The sequence below is a fragment of the Eriocheir sinensis genome, chromosome 48, assembly GCF_024679095.1.
Source record: "Eriocheir sinensis breed Jianghai 21 chromosome 48, ASM2467909v1, whole genome shotgun sequence".
NCBI lineage: Eukaryota > Metazoa > Arthropoda > Malacostraca > Decapoda > Varunidae > Eriocheir > Eriocheir sinensis.
In genome coordinates, this window is record NC_066556.1 from 6,296,448 (window position 1) to 6,311,757 (window position 15,310).

Genomic DNA, 15,310 nt, shown 5'->3' on the forward strand with positions numbered 1-15,310 from the left:
AACTTGAGTCACAGCTGTGTGGCCGATGGCTGGGCTGAACCTCATACTTACCTTAAACTTTCCTCACTCCCTTAACCTGGTAGCTGCGGGGATCATGTTTCTTAAAGGCCCCTCTAAGCGAATTAATGAGAAAAAATCATCACTCACGTAAACCACTTCATAATACATTCAGCGCATTTGTGATCAGTTTATGCATCATCTATTTTTGTTTTTTTTATCATGGCAAAAATTTGGCCTGTCGCTGGTATACGGTAAAGCCACAAATTTGGCCCGTCGCTCCTACTGGGTTAAATAACGAGGAAAAGATTCAGTATTTTATATTTTATTAGGCATCTGTACATATTAACTATTAAATACAGTTATAAATAAAAAAAATGAGGTCTTGGGTGAAAAAAATAACCACCAAACCTACACCACCAATAATTTAGAATACAAGAAGCTTGGAGGAGTAAAATCAAGTGTGGTGATGAATTTTGCAAACAGATGCACCAACCGTGTGGCAAAGGCAGCCCTTCCTCTCTTCCTTTCCACATTCACAAAGTATTTACAACACTGCCACAACACTCCTGCCTTTCCCACGGCTATACGTCTGGCAAGTAAGGAGGCCCCTGGTGCTTGCTCCCTTGCTAATGTGTCTCAACTCAACAACAATGTTTGTGAGGGAAAGAAGCTGCTTGCATGTGTATGTGTGTGGGTGTGGGTGTGACTGTGTGTGTGGTACAGGTGATGGCCGGCTGGCAGGTGACCTCTCATCATTCTTTTCTCTCCTTCTTGCCCTGTCCCCGTGCTGTGCTGTCTTTTCAGTCATAAATGTCCTCCTTGTCAGCCACATACCGGATGATGTCAGCTGGCCGGAGCAGCTTCTCAGCATCAGCATCAGGGATCTCAAAACCTGCATTAAAAGGCTTGTGAAAGTAGTGGGTTGGGTCAATAATATCTTAACACTGGGTAGCAGAGACCATGAAGTGCTTGTTCATGTGCTCAGTAGACAGAGAGTTTGGTCCATACATAAGCTATTTGAGTTCAGGTACCATAAGACTTCCATTTAGGTATTTTTTCAAAGGATTTCCTTAACCCTTTCAATACGGTGACGCAGACGTCGGCGTCACGGTAGGGAAAGGGTTAAGAGGAAATGGAAGAGGATTAATCCTCTTCTAAACCTCTTCCATTTCCTCTGAAGATGTTTAGAAGAGGATTAACCCTTTCCATACCGTGACGCCGATGTCGCCGATGGAAAGGGTTAAAACACGAGACCTAGATTTAGGACATATTTTCCATATAATAAGTTTACCCTCCACGTAGCATGGATTAAATTAGGAAGGTAATAAAAAAACACTCCATGCGGAAGTGAGACCAGTTAGTCAAACAAAAAACATAAGTAAGAGATGAAAATGTAGAATAAATACATTAACATGTGGAAGGTCACTGACAAGTATGCATCAGGTGAGAGACTGAGTACTTCTTGAACTGTCACTGGTATAGGAGTAACAGCTAATGGGGAGCATATGCCCAGAGGGCAAGAGAAATGTGGCTGCTCATTGGCTGATTTTATTTTTCATTTGTATAGTCACACACATGGATTAGTTAAATAAATTTTCAAATTCAATGACAGTTTGGATTTGTGTGCACCAAATGCAACTCATAATTTATCAACTCGAACTAATATAGCTTTCCTGACTCACATGGCACGCCTCTGTGCAGTGCTTTGTTTACAAGCACTGCCACCCTCACTACCTCAGCGCTGCCACCTCGCCCTCATTGACCAGTTGCACAAAACCACTCCAGAGCTGTCTAAATTTATATTTATTCAGTTCTGCTCTACTCCAGCTCCCGTGTGTTGTCAATCTTTTATGCAAGAATCAATCAGAATTGCTGGTAAACTCTGGAACAGCCTTGCTTCATCTGTATCACCTCAATTTCAGAACAAAAATGCTTTCAAAAAGGAAGTACAGCCGTCACTTAACATATGAAGGGGTTACGTATGAGTGAATGTTATATTTCTGCAAATATCTACTTTCCCCCTTAAAAACATCCTTAGACTCCCCTTTTCCTTACAGAACTAAAGAAAAAACATTTGTGTATCCTTAGACATTAAATAATTGGTACAAAAACTGTATAAATGGCCAAAACTAGAGTACCTATATATAGGTACTCTAGTTAAAACTAGCTCAGTCAATGTATAAGCACACATGTATATTTTGCTATGGACATGGTGATGCATACCAGACTTTTAAAATTTTGCATTAGTGTTTATTAACAGTTATGTGACTAGCTTGGCTTTTAATTCCCTTTTTGGATTGGAGTAAGCTAGGAGTACTGGATTTTAAAAGTTGTTGACATATCAGAAACAAGTGATAGAAAAAATAAGAAAAAACAACAACTAATTACGCCTTGAAAAAATGGATAAAAAAATATAAATCAGCCACAATAGTGTTGATGACATTAAAAAAATCATGCATTACTCTTCCTTACCAAATTCATCCTCCATGGCCATGATGACCTCCACGTGGTCTAAGGAGTCCAGTCCAAGATCCTGCATGAAGTGTGACTCCACCGACAGCTGTGGAAGCCACACACTTGGTTAGGTCATCGTTGTATTATGGACACAACTCATCCACTCCCTCTACTTCAGTTGCTAATCTACCTCTATGATTTATCTCTACTTTCAAGCTGAACAACTTTCTGAGCTGCCAATATGCATGGATGCCTTACCCCACTTCCACTCTTGAGTCTGCTGCTACTTCATGTTTATTAATTTTCTGAGCTATTGGTATGAATGAATGCCTACCCAACCCCCTCTCTCATGACCCTACTGCAAGACCTTCAGCTGACTCTAATCCTTATTCTGTACACAATAGTACTGAGAGTTGATTGTTGTCTTTGTTCCGTGCCTTTCACTAGTTTGCCCTGGAACAGTATCTGCCACCTGACAGTGACAAACACTTTTAAAAGGAAAACTGTATAGATTTTCATTTTTTCTATATCTTTCTATGAAAAACTTGAGTAAAATGTAACCTCTACAATAAAATTCAAATCTACCATTTCTACAGCTCCCTTGCCATAAGTAGCAGATTTCTATCTTATTTAGCTGCTAGTTAGTCTTTTGAAAGAAGGATGAGGATTGTACACATATTGCTTCACATATAGAGACCTTTCACTTTCAAAAGTTCTTAAGAACTTACTTGAGACCCAAGAAAATTTTAGCCATAGTAATTCTCACTGATGATGCCAAACAAATTGTCCATAAGAAGCCACAGGTAAAAGGTGATGCACTGGTCCTAATCCCTCACCTTCTCTGGGTTGATCTTGTCGTAAAGCTTCAACACAAGCAAGACTCTCTGCTGGATGAGGTCGAGGGTGAGGGGAGCCTTGCCAGAGTAGTCACGCACACTGCTGACCCAAGGTGTCTGCAACCCAAACACTGTCACACATGGTCCTGACATCATTATCACTGTCGTTATTATTACTATTATCATCATTATTATAACTATTACCTATAGTTGAGGTGCACAAGTATGAGACGTGCATTATCATGCTCAAGCAGCACGTCCTATTTCGTGGATAATACATGATACCCTATGCATAGGAAACAGTTGGGGTCTTTTCCGTTTGGCGTACAGCGCTAAAAGTAATTTTAATATAGATTTTTCTATGTATTTTTGTCCGTAGATCAGAATATCACATTATTTTTTTGGAGAAATTAACAGTTTTTGAGTTATTTGCCTTTAAAGTTATTTTCTTCCTATCTATTACTGACGGAATTCAAACTTTAAAAAGTCGTAATATTCAGTATTATATACAATTTATGGATCTTTTCCGTTTGCAAACCTTCAGCAGTCATGGAAACGCTTTGAAAATCCAATTCAAGGACTTTTTTTTTACCGCGGCGAGGCTGCAGCGGGTGTTGCGAGAAATACCTCCTCGCTGAAATAAGTCACATATACATGAGGGGGGGGGGTCCAGGGAGGGGCGTAGCCCCCCCTGGTTATTAGGGGGGGTCGAGGGGGGCGAGGTCGTAAAGTTCGGTTGGAGTAGTTTAAATATGCTCCCCGACCCTAAGCCCTCTGCGAGCTATTTTGAGGCTGCGGCGGCTGCAGCGTAAAGGAGAATAACTTAAAAACTGTTCGTTTCTCCATAAAACGGTTGTCATATTCGGATTCTACGGACAAAAATACATAAGAAAATCTATATTAAAATTAATTTTAGCACTGTACGCCAAACGGAAAAGATCCAACAGTTGTCAGTAACAATAACAAATATCATCGACTATAGTAGATTTTGAGTTTAAATTTATTAATATATACTGTTGCAGACAGCTGTTTCAATAATTTGTAAGATCATTAATTATAATCATCATACAGCCCTGGCCCTGCCCTCTGCTAAGAAAAGAAGTAGGCTTTAAAAATACATATTAATAATAAAAATAACTTATTATATTAACCATTAAAATTATTTTTATCATTATTAGTTTTCCATGAGTTTTCCAAGCTTGGTTTACTGTGGGAAGTTCACAGAACTTGGCACCGGCCAATTTAGGCCTATAGCTTTTTCTTGGAATGATTTCAATTCCTAAACTATTCCATTTCACAATGAAATTACTTTACTTCTTTCAGCACTTGCTACATAAAGCATGGTGATGGCAATGAATGAACTGACTGCCAAGCTGTCAGTTCGTTCACTGCCTTCGGAGCCACCTAAACGGAAGGAATGTTCATAGCAGATAGAGTTCCTAAAATGTATAATGAATCTAGTCCAAGAACGTCTTGCAGCTATTTACTAAAGAGTTAAGAAAAAAAAATAGTAACCTATTGCCACTTAGTCAAGAACTAAACAATCAAACCCCTTCTTAACCTACCATATATCAACATATATTGACAAAGTAATGATAGCATGATCGACAATGGATCATATTCAGTAAATCAGCAGTGCATCAGGAACAACGTTTGGTGTAAATCCAATAAACTGTACCTTAGAATGACAAATTATGTGCAATAATTTATACTTGTTAAATTAAAGGTTACCCTATCAATTCAGACAGACTAGGGTAAAGAGAAGCTGTGGAGATGATGATGTTCGACACACACACACACACACACACACACACACGTTGTTAGTGCTGGCACAATCCAGGCATTTAAACGGGGCCTTCACCTCCCCCTTGAACAGTCACTGTTCTCATACACGGAATAATTACCTGCCTCTGTCAAAACTCATCCCATTATTAACATAGTTCTGTAACAAACTCATATCTATACACCTTGCTTAACACCTAGCTGCACATGGCACACAATTTCGCCCATTATTTTTGAACAAATCATAATGTCCTTAATTGAACTGATGGGCTGGCGTGCCAGCAGTTGTGGGCTATCCTTCTACGTACCACCAATATGTGAACCATGACAGTAAGTTGGGGTAGCCAACCAGGTGAGTAAACCAGGTGAGGTAAAAGTCCAAAAGTATGCCCATCGGGCTGCTGACTGAGTGACAGCAACCAACGGTGCAGCGACGTGTAACATGTATTTATAGCAAACAATTTATACTCCCGTTTTCCATTTACCACTGAAATAAATGAATCTAACCTGACCAGACATTACTTAGCAAAATATAAAGTAACCACAAATGACCCGAGCACTGATACCAAAATGCAATAAATGGAAATAAATCCCTCGACATATCCTGCCGTCCAAATTTTGAGAAATCAATACCTCACACACTTACAGATACTTACAGAAATCAATACCTCACACACTTACAGATACTTACAGAAATCAATACCTCACACACTTACAGATACTTACAGAAATCAATGCCTCACACACGAGTGGTTTGAGATCGCAAAGTAATGCAGCGGTGTGCACAAGGTACTTCATGCAGCACTAGGGTGTCCCCCACAGTGAGCCGGGTGTACTTCTGGACTAACCCCCCCACAGCCCCAGCCCCCGGCCTGAGCACCCCGGCGTGGCGGCCAGGGCCCCGCGGCCTGCCGGGGCCCTGGCCGGCCTGTCATCAGCTGATCCCAGGATGTAAACACATGCCGGCAGCCTGCCCGCCGCCGCCACTCACCTTCAGCGCCGGCCCCGGCACTCTGCTGGTGGCACTGTGGTCCCGCACGCTGAGGCTGTGGAGGCACCCTACTGTGGCTGCCCGGGGCACGATGGCCAGCACTGTGGAGGCCCTGACGCGGCCAGCGAGGCGGAGAGACCGGGCCAACGAAGCCATTTTCCTGGGTGTCCTGCTGCTGCTGCTGCCGCCGGCCACAGGGAGGGAGGATATAAAGGGCTCCTTTATCGTAGTCTTCGAGTTATTTCGGATTCGATATAATCTTTTTCCTTTCTATACACTTTCTGCATTTATTTAACCTTTTTTCCGTATTAAAAGGTAAAAGATACATAAGAGACTTGTATGTAATGACTCGTATATTTCAATAAAAATATAAACATATGACTTGATGTATTACAAACATTGATTACCATTTAGCTCCAATTATTTTTTTCCATTTACTTTGGTTGTATAACCACAACATGTAATGCCTACCAACCCTACCAATGGAGGACTTCATGGGTAAAGGTTAAGTTGTGGGCACACGCTGTATGTACCTAGGAAGGCGTTATAATAGTCATGTGCTAATGATTACAACTCTATGCGGTGCAACTCCTACGTGAAGGAAGGATTTCTATAGGAAGGCACTGCAGGGGCCATGACGTCACGCCACAGCTGATTCCTTCCCGCCAAAGCCTTGAAGAAACGCGTCGGCTGCTGGAGATTCGTCTTGTTTTTCTTCTCAAAGGAGTGTAAAAGTACGTCATTGATGTTGGGTTAACAGAGGTTCCTAACTGTGTCATACTTTTGATCACAATAGTGCTAGATGTGAATTATGTTCTTAGTTTTAACTTTAAGTTCATTCACTTTCTTTTATTTTTCTGTTTTCTACTATAAATAATATCATGAATTTTATAATTTCCTCCACTGCATAGTTATATGAATATTGTACACGTGTTTCTTGTATACGTGTAAATCACACTATGTATTGCCGGGGGGTCGGGATGGCATGTTCCTCCCTTCTCCTTTGTTGTGTACTTTTGCAACAATAAACCATCAATCAATCAATCATTAGTATATCGATTTTATTGTTTAGGAACCGTTCATAAAAGGACGTTACACTTTGGAGGGCATTTTTAGACTCACCTCCCTCCGTCACACATTTCGAATAACCCCCAAAAATGACGTCAAACTCTTGTAAAGATTCATCCGTTCCGTTACCACAGAACATACGGAAACTTATTACCGTGCTTGCCGCATCTCTGCTCTGTATATGTGCTAGCTTAGTTTGAACTTTTATAGAATACAGTAGCCTACTCTTCATAATTATTATATTAGCCCTGTAGTGAAATACGATGATATGAGTTGCATATCTTTTTTTCAAGCATAATTCATTAATGGTATATGGAGACGTGAGAAAATATGAGTAGGTGTATATAGGAGGGCAAGTAATGAGAAGTGAAGTAGTAAGCTACACGGTAGAAAAGGAAACCGATCGAGGAAGAAGTTAATGGATTGTGTAAAGGCAAAGGTGTAAAGGAAGACACGAGAGACGAAAAAAAATCAATGACCAAATCGCACAAAACAAACCACAGTAGAAGAGGTTCATACTCAATAACGGTTCCCCCCCCCCTTTTTTTTTCTTACAGCAAGGGAGGCAGATCATGGGCAAAATACAAAAACAAGAACAATAAGGTCCGCCAAACGCTGCTCCAACAAAAGAAAACAGAACGAGAGACCAGAAGAGAGGTCAGTTTCGGGCAGAGGTGCCTTGATGCTCCATCTTGAAGGAGTTCATCGTAGGGAGGGGGAATGCAGACGAGGGAAGACTGTTCCAGAGTTTACCAGCGGAAGGGATAAAAAAAATAAAGATGCTGGTTAACTCTTGCATTAGGGATTTGGATAAAATAGAGATGAGCAAGCAGGTCCAAAATTTTTGGCAGATTTTTGGGGGGCTAGAGGGCATCATATATATTATGTTCATCTAGTGGGGAGGGAGGGTGGCGAGAAAAGCAAGTATGGGCTGATAGCGGAAATTTTGTGAAAAATAGCACTTTTAGAAGCTTTTTGAGGCAGATATAAAAAACACTGAAGGGGCCATAGCGCTCCCTTAGCCCCCCCCCCCAAAAAAAAAAATACGGCCCTGAAGAGTAGAAAGTCGTGTGCAGCGGGGCCGCAGGAAGGGGGGAGGCATGCAGTTAGCAAGTTCAGAAGAGTAGTCAGCATGAAAATATCGATAGAAAATAGAAAGAGCTGCAACACAGCGGCGGAATTTAAGAGGTAGAAAACTGCAAGTAAAAAGGGGGGAGTTGAGACGAAGAGCCGTTGACCCCACTCTGTCTAGCAGAGCTACGTGTGTGGAGCGCCCCCCTCCCCCAAAAAACATGAAATAGATACTCCATACGAGGGCGGATATGGCCCCTGCCTCTGGTCAGCATCTGATCAGGCATAGACCAATGGATCAGGTTAAAAATATCTGATAGGGGTTACGGGAGGAAACGATACAGAACGCCCAACCTCGAGGAAGCTAATAGTAATACTGAGAAGATTTAATTTTATTTTTGAAAGATTGCTCCCTCCCTGTAGGGGGGAGCACGGGCCTTGATCAATGGCGGCCCGTAGCAGGGTGCCGACAGACCGACTCTATCGGCCGACCGCAGCCTAGTAAGCCGTCGGTCCGTCGACGAGGACTGGTGTGTCTGAAGAATCAATTATTAGTAGCTACATGCAGAATAATGTTGATGCAGTAACCCACTACTACATAATTTATACCGTCCGTTATCTTAGCGTTTACATGTCCCGTCTTTAATTTTTTATGCAATTGTGGAAGGTCATCCCGTAATCCCTTCTCACAGACCTAGGGCATAGAATCTGCTTGGGCATCCGGATTACTTGTTTACCTGCATGCCCTGATGACCAGGGAAGCTTCACAGGCTGAACTCTCAAATTTAGCTTTAGTAGATATGTGCAGCCAGCTGTCACAGCCATCAAAGTCTATCCTCAACTGTCTTCCTATTCACTGGGTTTTCAAAATAATTTAAAGCTACATCAATCACACTCTATTGAAATTTTCCTAATCACCTCTATTATAGCAATACTCAACAAACCTTTTTCCGCGTTCCTCGTATGCTTATCTAAATCAAATAAAAGAATTTGTATTCCCTTATTCATGTAGAACTTACCTTTCTCCGTCTGCTAACAAAATGGTGGGTGAGGAAACCACCTAAAAGTTTATAAAATATTTATTCCAACGCCAAGGGCTGCGGCGGGGCGTCTGTGTGTGTGCAACAATCAGTCCGCGCCACAACCAACACTCCTGCCCCTTGAAGAGGTTCCTCGTCCTCCATGCTGCTATATGATACTAAACAGGCTTATTGTGAGTAAAAGGCCTCTCCCCCTTCCTGTCCTCCTTCTCTGCACTTTGCACCATTCTTTCTTCTCCCTTTATCGAGATCGTAATCCTCTGATCTTCCTGCAAAGTGTCGTATGATCGTAATAACTGTCTCCTGGTGGCGGCGTCTTTGGCGATGGAAAGAGAATGGAAGGGCCAGGGAGGGAGCGAGGGTTGTGCGTAGCTTCATCTTGTACTAATGATTCTCTCTCTCTCTCTCTCTCTCTCTCTCTCTCTCTCACACACACACACACACACACACACACGCGTAAGTTCTGCATGCTAATTGCTATATAATACAAGATTTGATCGCATTAGCTTGATTTGGTTTACTTATATATATACGTATTTTGATTGCATTGACCCCAGAGAAACAACAAACTTATGTACAACACAAAACTCGCTAAGTCACTAGTTAAAGCTGATGTGAAGTTGAAAGAAGTCGTTAGGTATTTCATCTATTTCAGTTAGTACTTCCTCCCTAAAATCCGTCTGGCTTGAGATTTGCTTCTTTTAACCGCTTTTATCCTGCAGCTCATCCCTCATCCCTCCCTCATTATGCGTAGGAGGCATTGCAAGTACTCAGCATGCAAAAAGGGGAGAAAGAGTGCCCGGTAGCCTTCCATCAATAGAAGACGCCCGGCAGTCCCCCATTAACAAAATACTCCCCCGCCCACACCTCAGCGCCTAATCCAGTAGGTGTCAATTTAATACATCGCTTATTTGCTCCTTTGACTTGCTGAGGGTGGCGAGCGAGGCGCAGCGACACAACCCATAAAAGTATTGATATGAGGATCCCCTGCCAGGGAAAAAGCTTGTTACTCTTCCGTGGCAAGCTTGAAAGCAACAGACGCTTTACGGTGAAACACAAATGTGTTTCAACCTCTCCAGCTTTGAGTTGCTCTGAGTAGAAATAAACGTCAAGCGTTACTTCCACAAGCCAGCTCCAGCGGTGCCCTGCAAGCGCTGCTGTCCGTCCTACGTGCAGGGTCGCGGAACTCACTGCACCACGTCGTAGGCTGGCGGGGGCGTCTCACACTCCCTGGTCGCGGCGTGGGTGGGAGCCGGTAGGAGGATGGCCACATGGTAGGGGGGCGGGTCACTGGCTGCGTCAAAGGCGAGGGACGTCTCCAGCCGGTGCTCGCCGGCTTCGTGGGGCCGCAGGAGGCCGTAGCTCACACCGCGGGCCGCCTGGGAGTGGGATCGTGCCATCCTGTCTCGCGCGAGGGCGTGTCCGTCTACCAGGTCAGGGGTGGACATGGACATACGGACGGGGGGGCAGGGCAGGTGGCGCACCAGTCGCCGATGGGTCAGGGTAGGCGTGGGAAACAGTGGGCGGCGGCGGCCCGGGGAGACGGCATCTTGGTCGAGGGCACAGCCGCGGGCGTCGTCTTCGAGGTTGAGGCGGTGCAGCAGGATGGCGCGCGTTTTGGTGTGGAAGAGCGACACGGAGAAGCAGACGAGAAAGAGAAGGATAACCACGAAGATGATGCCCACTAGCTCGCCGCGGTAGTGGAAGTTTTTAAGGTAGAGGTGGGCGGGCACCAGCAGCATGGTGACCAGGATAAACGCCGCCCACACGCACCAGTTGATGCCGCCCATCCGGAACAGGTTGAAGTTGTCGGGCACGCGGGAGTACACGGACGAGTTGGCGGAGGTCCTTCGCGGGGGGCGGTTAGCGGCCACCCCTAGGCGGGTGAGGCAGGTTTCCTCAGGGGGCGGCGTCTCCCCGAGGGGCACGCGGACACTTTCCTCCTCATCCTCATCAGTGGAGGGACGCGAGGAGCCTTGCCGGCGCCCCCGCCCCCCTCGGCTACGCCCCGCCTCCCCTGCACGCCGCCCCTCCACCTGCAGGGACTCGATGCGCTGGAACCTGTGGGGGAAGGGGGGACGGGAGGTGAGCACTAATGTGTGTGTGTGTGTGTGTGCCTTTAATAATATATAAAATTTATCGATAAGCATAATTCACCTGCACCTCCTCCTCTATTATTACAATACATGTATACCCGATCGATAGCAGCAACTATGAAAATAAATAATCTACTTCCATAGTAAATAATCAAAACAGCGCGAACATACATTCTTCTCTTGAAAAAAAAAAAAAAAAAGCAACAACTTCAAACTTCATTATCATCATGCCAATACAAATTCACTATCATCTTGCCAATATAACTTCATCCCTCAGACATCTACCCTGGTCCCCATCCTCAACCCTAGCGCTGAGGGTCGCCTGGTTACCTGTGCACGGGGGTCACCATGGGGTAGTGGCGTGCCTTGGGGCGGTAGAGACACGGGGACCCGACGAACTGAGCACCCCGCTGGCCGCACGCACTCCGCTTGTCGATCCAGAAGTGCATGGCGCCCACCTAGCTACCACGGGAGGCTGCAGAAGGGATGATGAATTGTTAGGAGCAAATTAATAGATAAGCATTCCGACTCACAGTACAGGGAAATTATTATTATTATTATTATTATTATTATTATTATTATTATTATTATTATCATTACTGAGATCCATGAAAGGGAACCAAGGCATAAAAAAAAGCTATATAGACCCAAACAGAGTCCCCACTATAAGCAGACATGAAACAGTGACAGTAAAGTAAAAGGAAGATTAAAAATAAAGAGGGAGACAAAAAAAGAAGGAATAATGAAGTGCTGAGAGAAAATTAAAAGACTTCGAAAGCATTGAAACTTTTAGCACTGTGAAAGAGGATGCATTAGTGATGGGTTTTAAGAGTAACGTATAAATTAATAATGTGGGTCGCAGTAGACTGAGTAGAGAGACGCTGTTTATCTTTAGTTGACCGCAAACGGTAATAATGCTCTCAGCGAGGGGAGAAGTTTGTAGTGTTCAAGTTAGGAAAGTCTTGTCTATGAGTTTTCTGAGTATTATGGAAGATGTCCTCTATAAGCATAAGTATCAAGGTGGTGGTAGTAGTAGTAGTAGTAATCATTATTGATATTATTATTGTGGTTTGTGTAGCTTCTCGTCTCGTCTCTCTCTCTCTCTCTCTCTCTCTCTCTCTCTCTCTCTCTCTCTCTCACACACACACACACACACACACACACACACGTGAATAGATTTTAGTTAATATATATTGTTCTCTAACCTTCTGCATCGTCTTTTTAATAACCTTCCCTGGATTATCAAGAGAACATGTATCAGTTGAGTTGTCTGTTTGTAAACCCTCGCGGATCGAAATGCCTACAGAGCAATCGTGGCTATTCCTATCTATCGTTGTATATTTAACATGAATAGATTATGTGTGATAGAAAGAACAGACCTGATAATAAGAAATCTTACAAAACCAAGGAGAGGAAAACGATTATTGAATTTTGTTTCCCTCCCAATCAGTTCACAGCTACGTAAAAAAAAAAAATGATATAGGTGAAAGAACTTATCATTGGGTAAAGTAGGCAAAAACAAAAACAAAAACAGAACTAAATAAAATGCATGTCTTATCTGTGCCACGCAATAATAATAATAATAATAATAATAATAATAATAATAATAATAATAATAAGACGTTTCGATGAGAGAGAGAAAAAGGCACGTAAGTAAAAACAGAAATAAGTAGGTCATGGATTCCGATATTTTTTTCCTTCTCTATGATTCACAAGACTCAACTCATCCCAGTTCTCTCATTCTTCGGCCCATCACTCTGCCAGACGTGCTTGCTGACACCCGTGACTTACTTCATCTTCTCAGACAAGGGACGAGGGATGCCCTGTCACTGCTGCGGGCGTCCTCTGAGTGTCACCCTCCTCTCCGTCATCAAAAGTGTGTCAATGGTCCTCGGTCTTCTTGGATAGCGTTCACCTCCATGTCGATCTCCTTTCTTTCGAGCACCAGACTTTCACAGACCACCACGGCCACTACCAGTTCCACCACGTACTCTTATTTTTAATCCAGGCAGTGGAGGCGGGTGTCAAAACCTGAGGAAGGACCGGGCACTAGTTTTGTTGTGGCCTCCGGGATGCACGAAGAAGTGGAGGCATCGCTCGTTGATCCAGACTGCTGCTCCCAGACACCTATTTTAACACGGATAAACTCCTTGTCATCAGCTTATTTCTTGTTATATCGTCGAGTAAAGGGTAGCACACAGTTTTTACCTAACACACAGTTGCCCGCACCAATCCGGCACCACCAAGGGCTCACAAAAGGCAAAGGGAAATGCGTAAAGTGTAATTCGGCAACCCCGCATACAGGCAAATCAATGCGTGGAAAGGCGGGCGCAACGTTACCAGATTGTCGTACTTGGCGTATTGTTTTTGCCGATTTCTGACCAAAAACTATCGCACCCACAAAGATAACGACATGCATTTATAATTACTGTTAAATCGGTAATTATTGATGCTCTTTTTTGCAATATTTATGGGCCAGAAACCGGAAAATACAATGTTGTGTTTACGATAATCTGGTAACGTTGGGCAGGCGAGGTGCTCCCTCCCCCGGCAACCTCGTAGAAAACGGCTCTTCCACTAGGGACAAGGGCCGGTGACTTTAGTATAGCTTATATATAGACCTCTTGAAATACAGTTTGGCCCCAGGAAATATATAAGTAGGGGAATCCTCAGACGCTTCAACATCAACTAATCCCAAAGGCCGAAAAAGAGATTAATTAATGCGGTTCTCAGGAGTTTCTTTTAGGAAGGGTCAAACTACCTTCTTCTTCTTTTGACTTGTAACGCTTTGTATCGCTTCTTATAGGTCCTTCTCTCGTTTCTCTTTTCTTATTATTCACACACTTTCCTTTTCAGCAGGGCCATTAATTAAACTACCTCTGGAAAAGCCCCAAACTCCTATGAAAACCGTGTCAAATATGTGTACTTGGGCTCAGAAAGGAGAATACGGCCCCTGGAAATATAAAAGGTAGGCCGCCGGAAGTAGGCCTATATATGGGTAGTCCGCCGGAAATACTGGTAGGCCGCCGGAAATATAGGCTACGTAGGCCGTCGATAATTGAAAAGACTCTTGAAAGTTGTTGAGATTCTCATGGACTGTTTTATGAGCCTAGTTTATAAATTTTACACGACTTTTGACTATCAATTAATCAATCACCTCGAATGATAAGGTTACCCATGAAAACCCGGTTATATATCTGTGGCCTTGGAAAACAGTAATAAAAGGAGCTCGTTTCTTTTTATAATATGGACCTTAGTTTCTTTGGTTAGTATAATATATAGAGGTTTTGCAGTGACGTCACGAAATAGCGTCGGCTGCAAACCCGCTGGTGGTCACCTTCCCAGCAGAATGAGCAGACGGACCACGTGTGGCCCATCCCCAAGTCACTACCCGCGGGCAAATGGCAGGACCTTCAGCATCATTTGTGTTAAGTGATTACGCGAGATCGCTTGAGAATGCTGCGAAGCTAAAATACATCGAAAAAATCAGTGCTTTTGGAGGAGACTGGTAGACTGGCTGTCTGTTTGCCTGGTGGGTTGACTGGTTGCCTGGTGGGTTGATTGGCTGGCTGATTGGTAAACTGACTGTCTGTCTAACTGACCGACTGGATGGCTGACTAGATGACTGACTGGCTGATTGGTTGGCTGGCTGGCTGGGTGACTGGCTGATTGGTTGGTTGGCTGACTGTCTGGCTGGTCGGTTAACTGTCTGGCTGGTCAGTTGACTGGCTGTCCCTCTGTCTGGCCGATCTCTTGTTGCTGACCAGTGATGCCCAGGTAGGCAGCACAGGCAGGCAAACAGGTGAGGGCAAATGACGACAGGTGAGGGCAGGTGACGGCATGTCACCTTACACTACGCACTCTTGGTCACATCCCTGCGTACACTTATATACTCCACCCAGCACTGAGCTCTGTCCCTCTGTACTTTGCCTCCACTGAATTTCCTTCCCTATTTTCTTCCCCTGCTATAGC

General features: G+C 43.9%; 2 protein-coding genes across 2 annotated transcripts; both read right to left on the reverse strand.

Annotated features, from left to right (window-relative positions):
- Nucleotides 1-306: 306 nt before the first annotated feature.
- Nucleotides 307-6,267, reverse strand: LOC126981506 (acyl carrier protein, mitochondrial-like). Its single transcript, XM_050832613.1, has 4 exons — nt 6,064-6,267; nt 3,291-3,407; nt 2,473-2,560; nt 307-892 (listed from the first exon to the last, which is right to left on the reverse strand). The coding sequence occupies exons 1-4, from the start codon at nt 6,217-6,219 to the stop codon at nt 801-803; spliced, it is 453 nt and encodes a 150-aa protein (XP_050688570.1). The 5' UTR covers nt 6,220-6,267; the 3' UTR covers nt 307-800.
- Nucleotides 6,268-9,266: 2,999 nt separating this feature from the next.
- On the reverse strand, nt 9,267-13,825 carry LOC126981508 (uncharacterized). The gene is made up of 3 exons (XM_050832614.1): nt 13,130-13,825; nt 11,669-11,813; nt 9,267-11,303 (listed from the first exon to the last, which is right to left on the reverse strand). The coding sequence occupies exons 2-3, from the start codon at nt 11,785-11,787 to the stop codon at nt 10,430-10,432; spliced, it is 993 nt and encodes a 330-aa protein (XP_050688571.1). The 5' UTR covers nt 11,788-11,813; nt 13,130-13,825; the 3' UTR covers nt 9,267-10,429.
- Between the last annotated feature and the right edge of the window lie 1,485 nt (nt 13,826-15,310).

Excerpts from the sequence above, each read along its gene's own strand:
- LOC126981508 (XM_050832614.1), bottom strand. The coding sequence starts at position 11,787 with ATGCACTTCTGGATCGACAAGCGGAGTGCGTGCGGCCAGCGGGGTGCT. Across the intron at positions 11,304-11,668 it reads ATGGTGACCCCCGTGCACAG|GTTCCAGCGCATCGAGTCCC; the intron begins GTAACCAGGCGA and ends CTTCCCCCACAG.
- LOC126981506 (XM_050832613.1), bottom strand. The coding sequence starts at position 6,219 with ATGGCTTCGTTGGCCCGGTCTCTCCGCCTCGCTGGCCGCGTCAGGGCC. Across the intron at positions 3,408-6,063 it reads TGCCGGGGCCGGCGCTGAAG|ACACCTTGGGTCAGCAGTGT; the intron begins GTGAGTGGCGGC and ends TTTGGGTTGCAG. Across the intron at positions 893-2,472 it reads GGCCATGGAGGATGAATTTG|GTTTTGAGATCCCTGATGCT; the intron begins GTAAGGAAGAGT and ends CTTTTAATGCAG.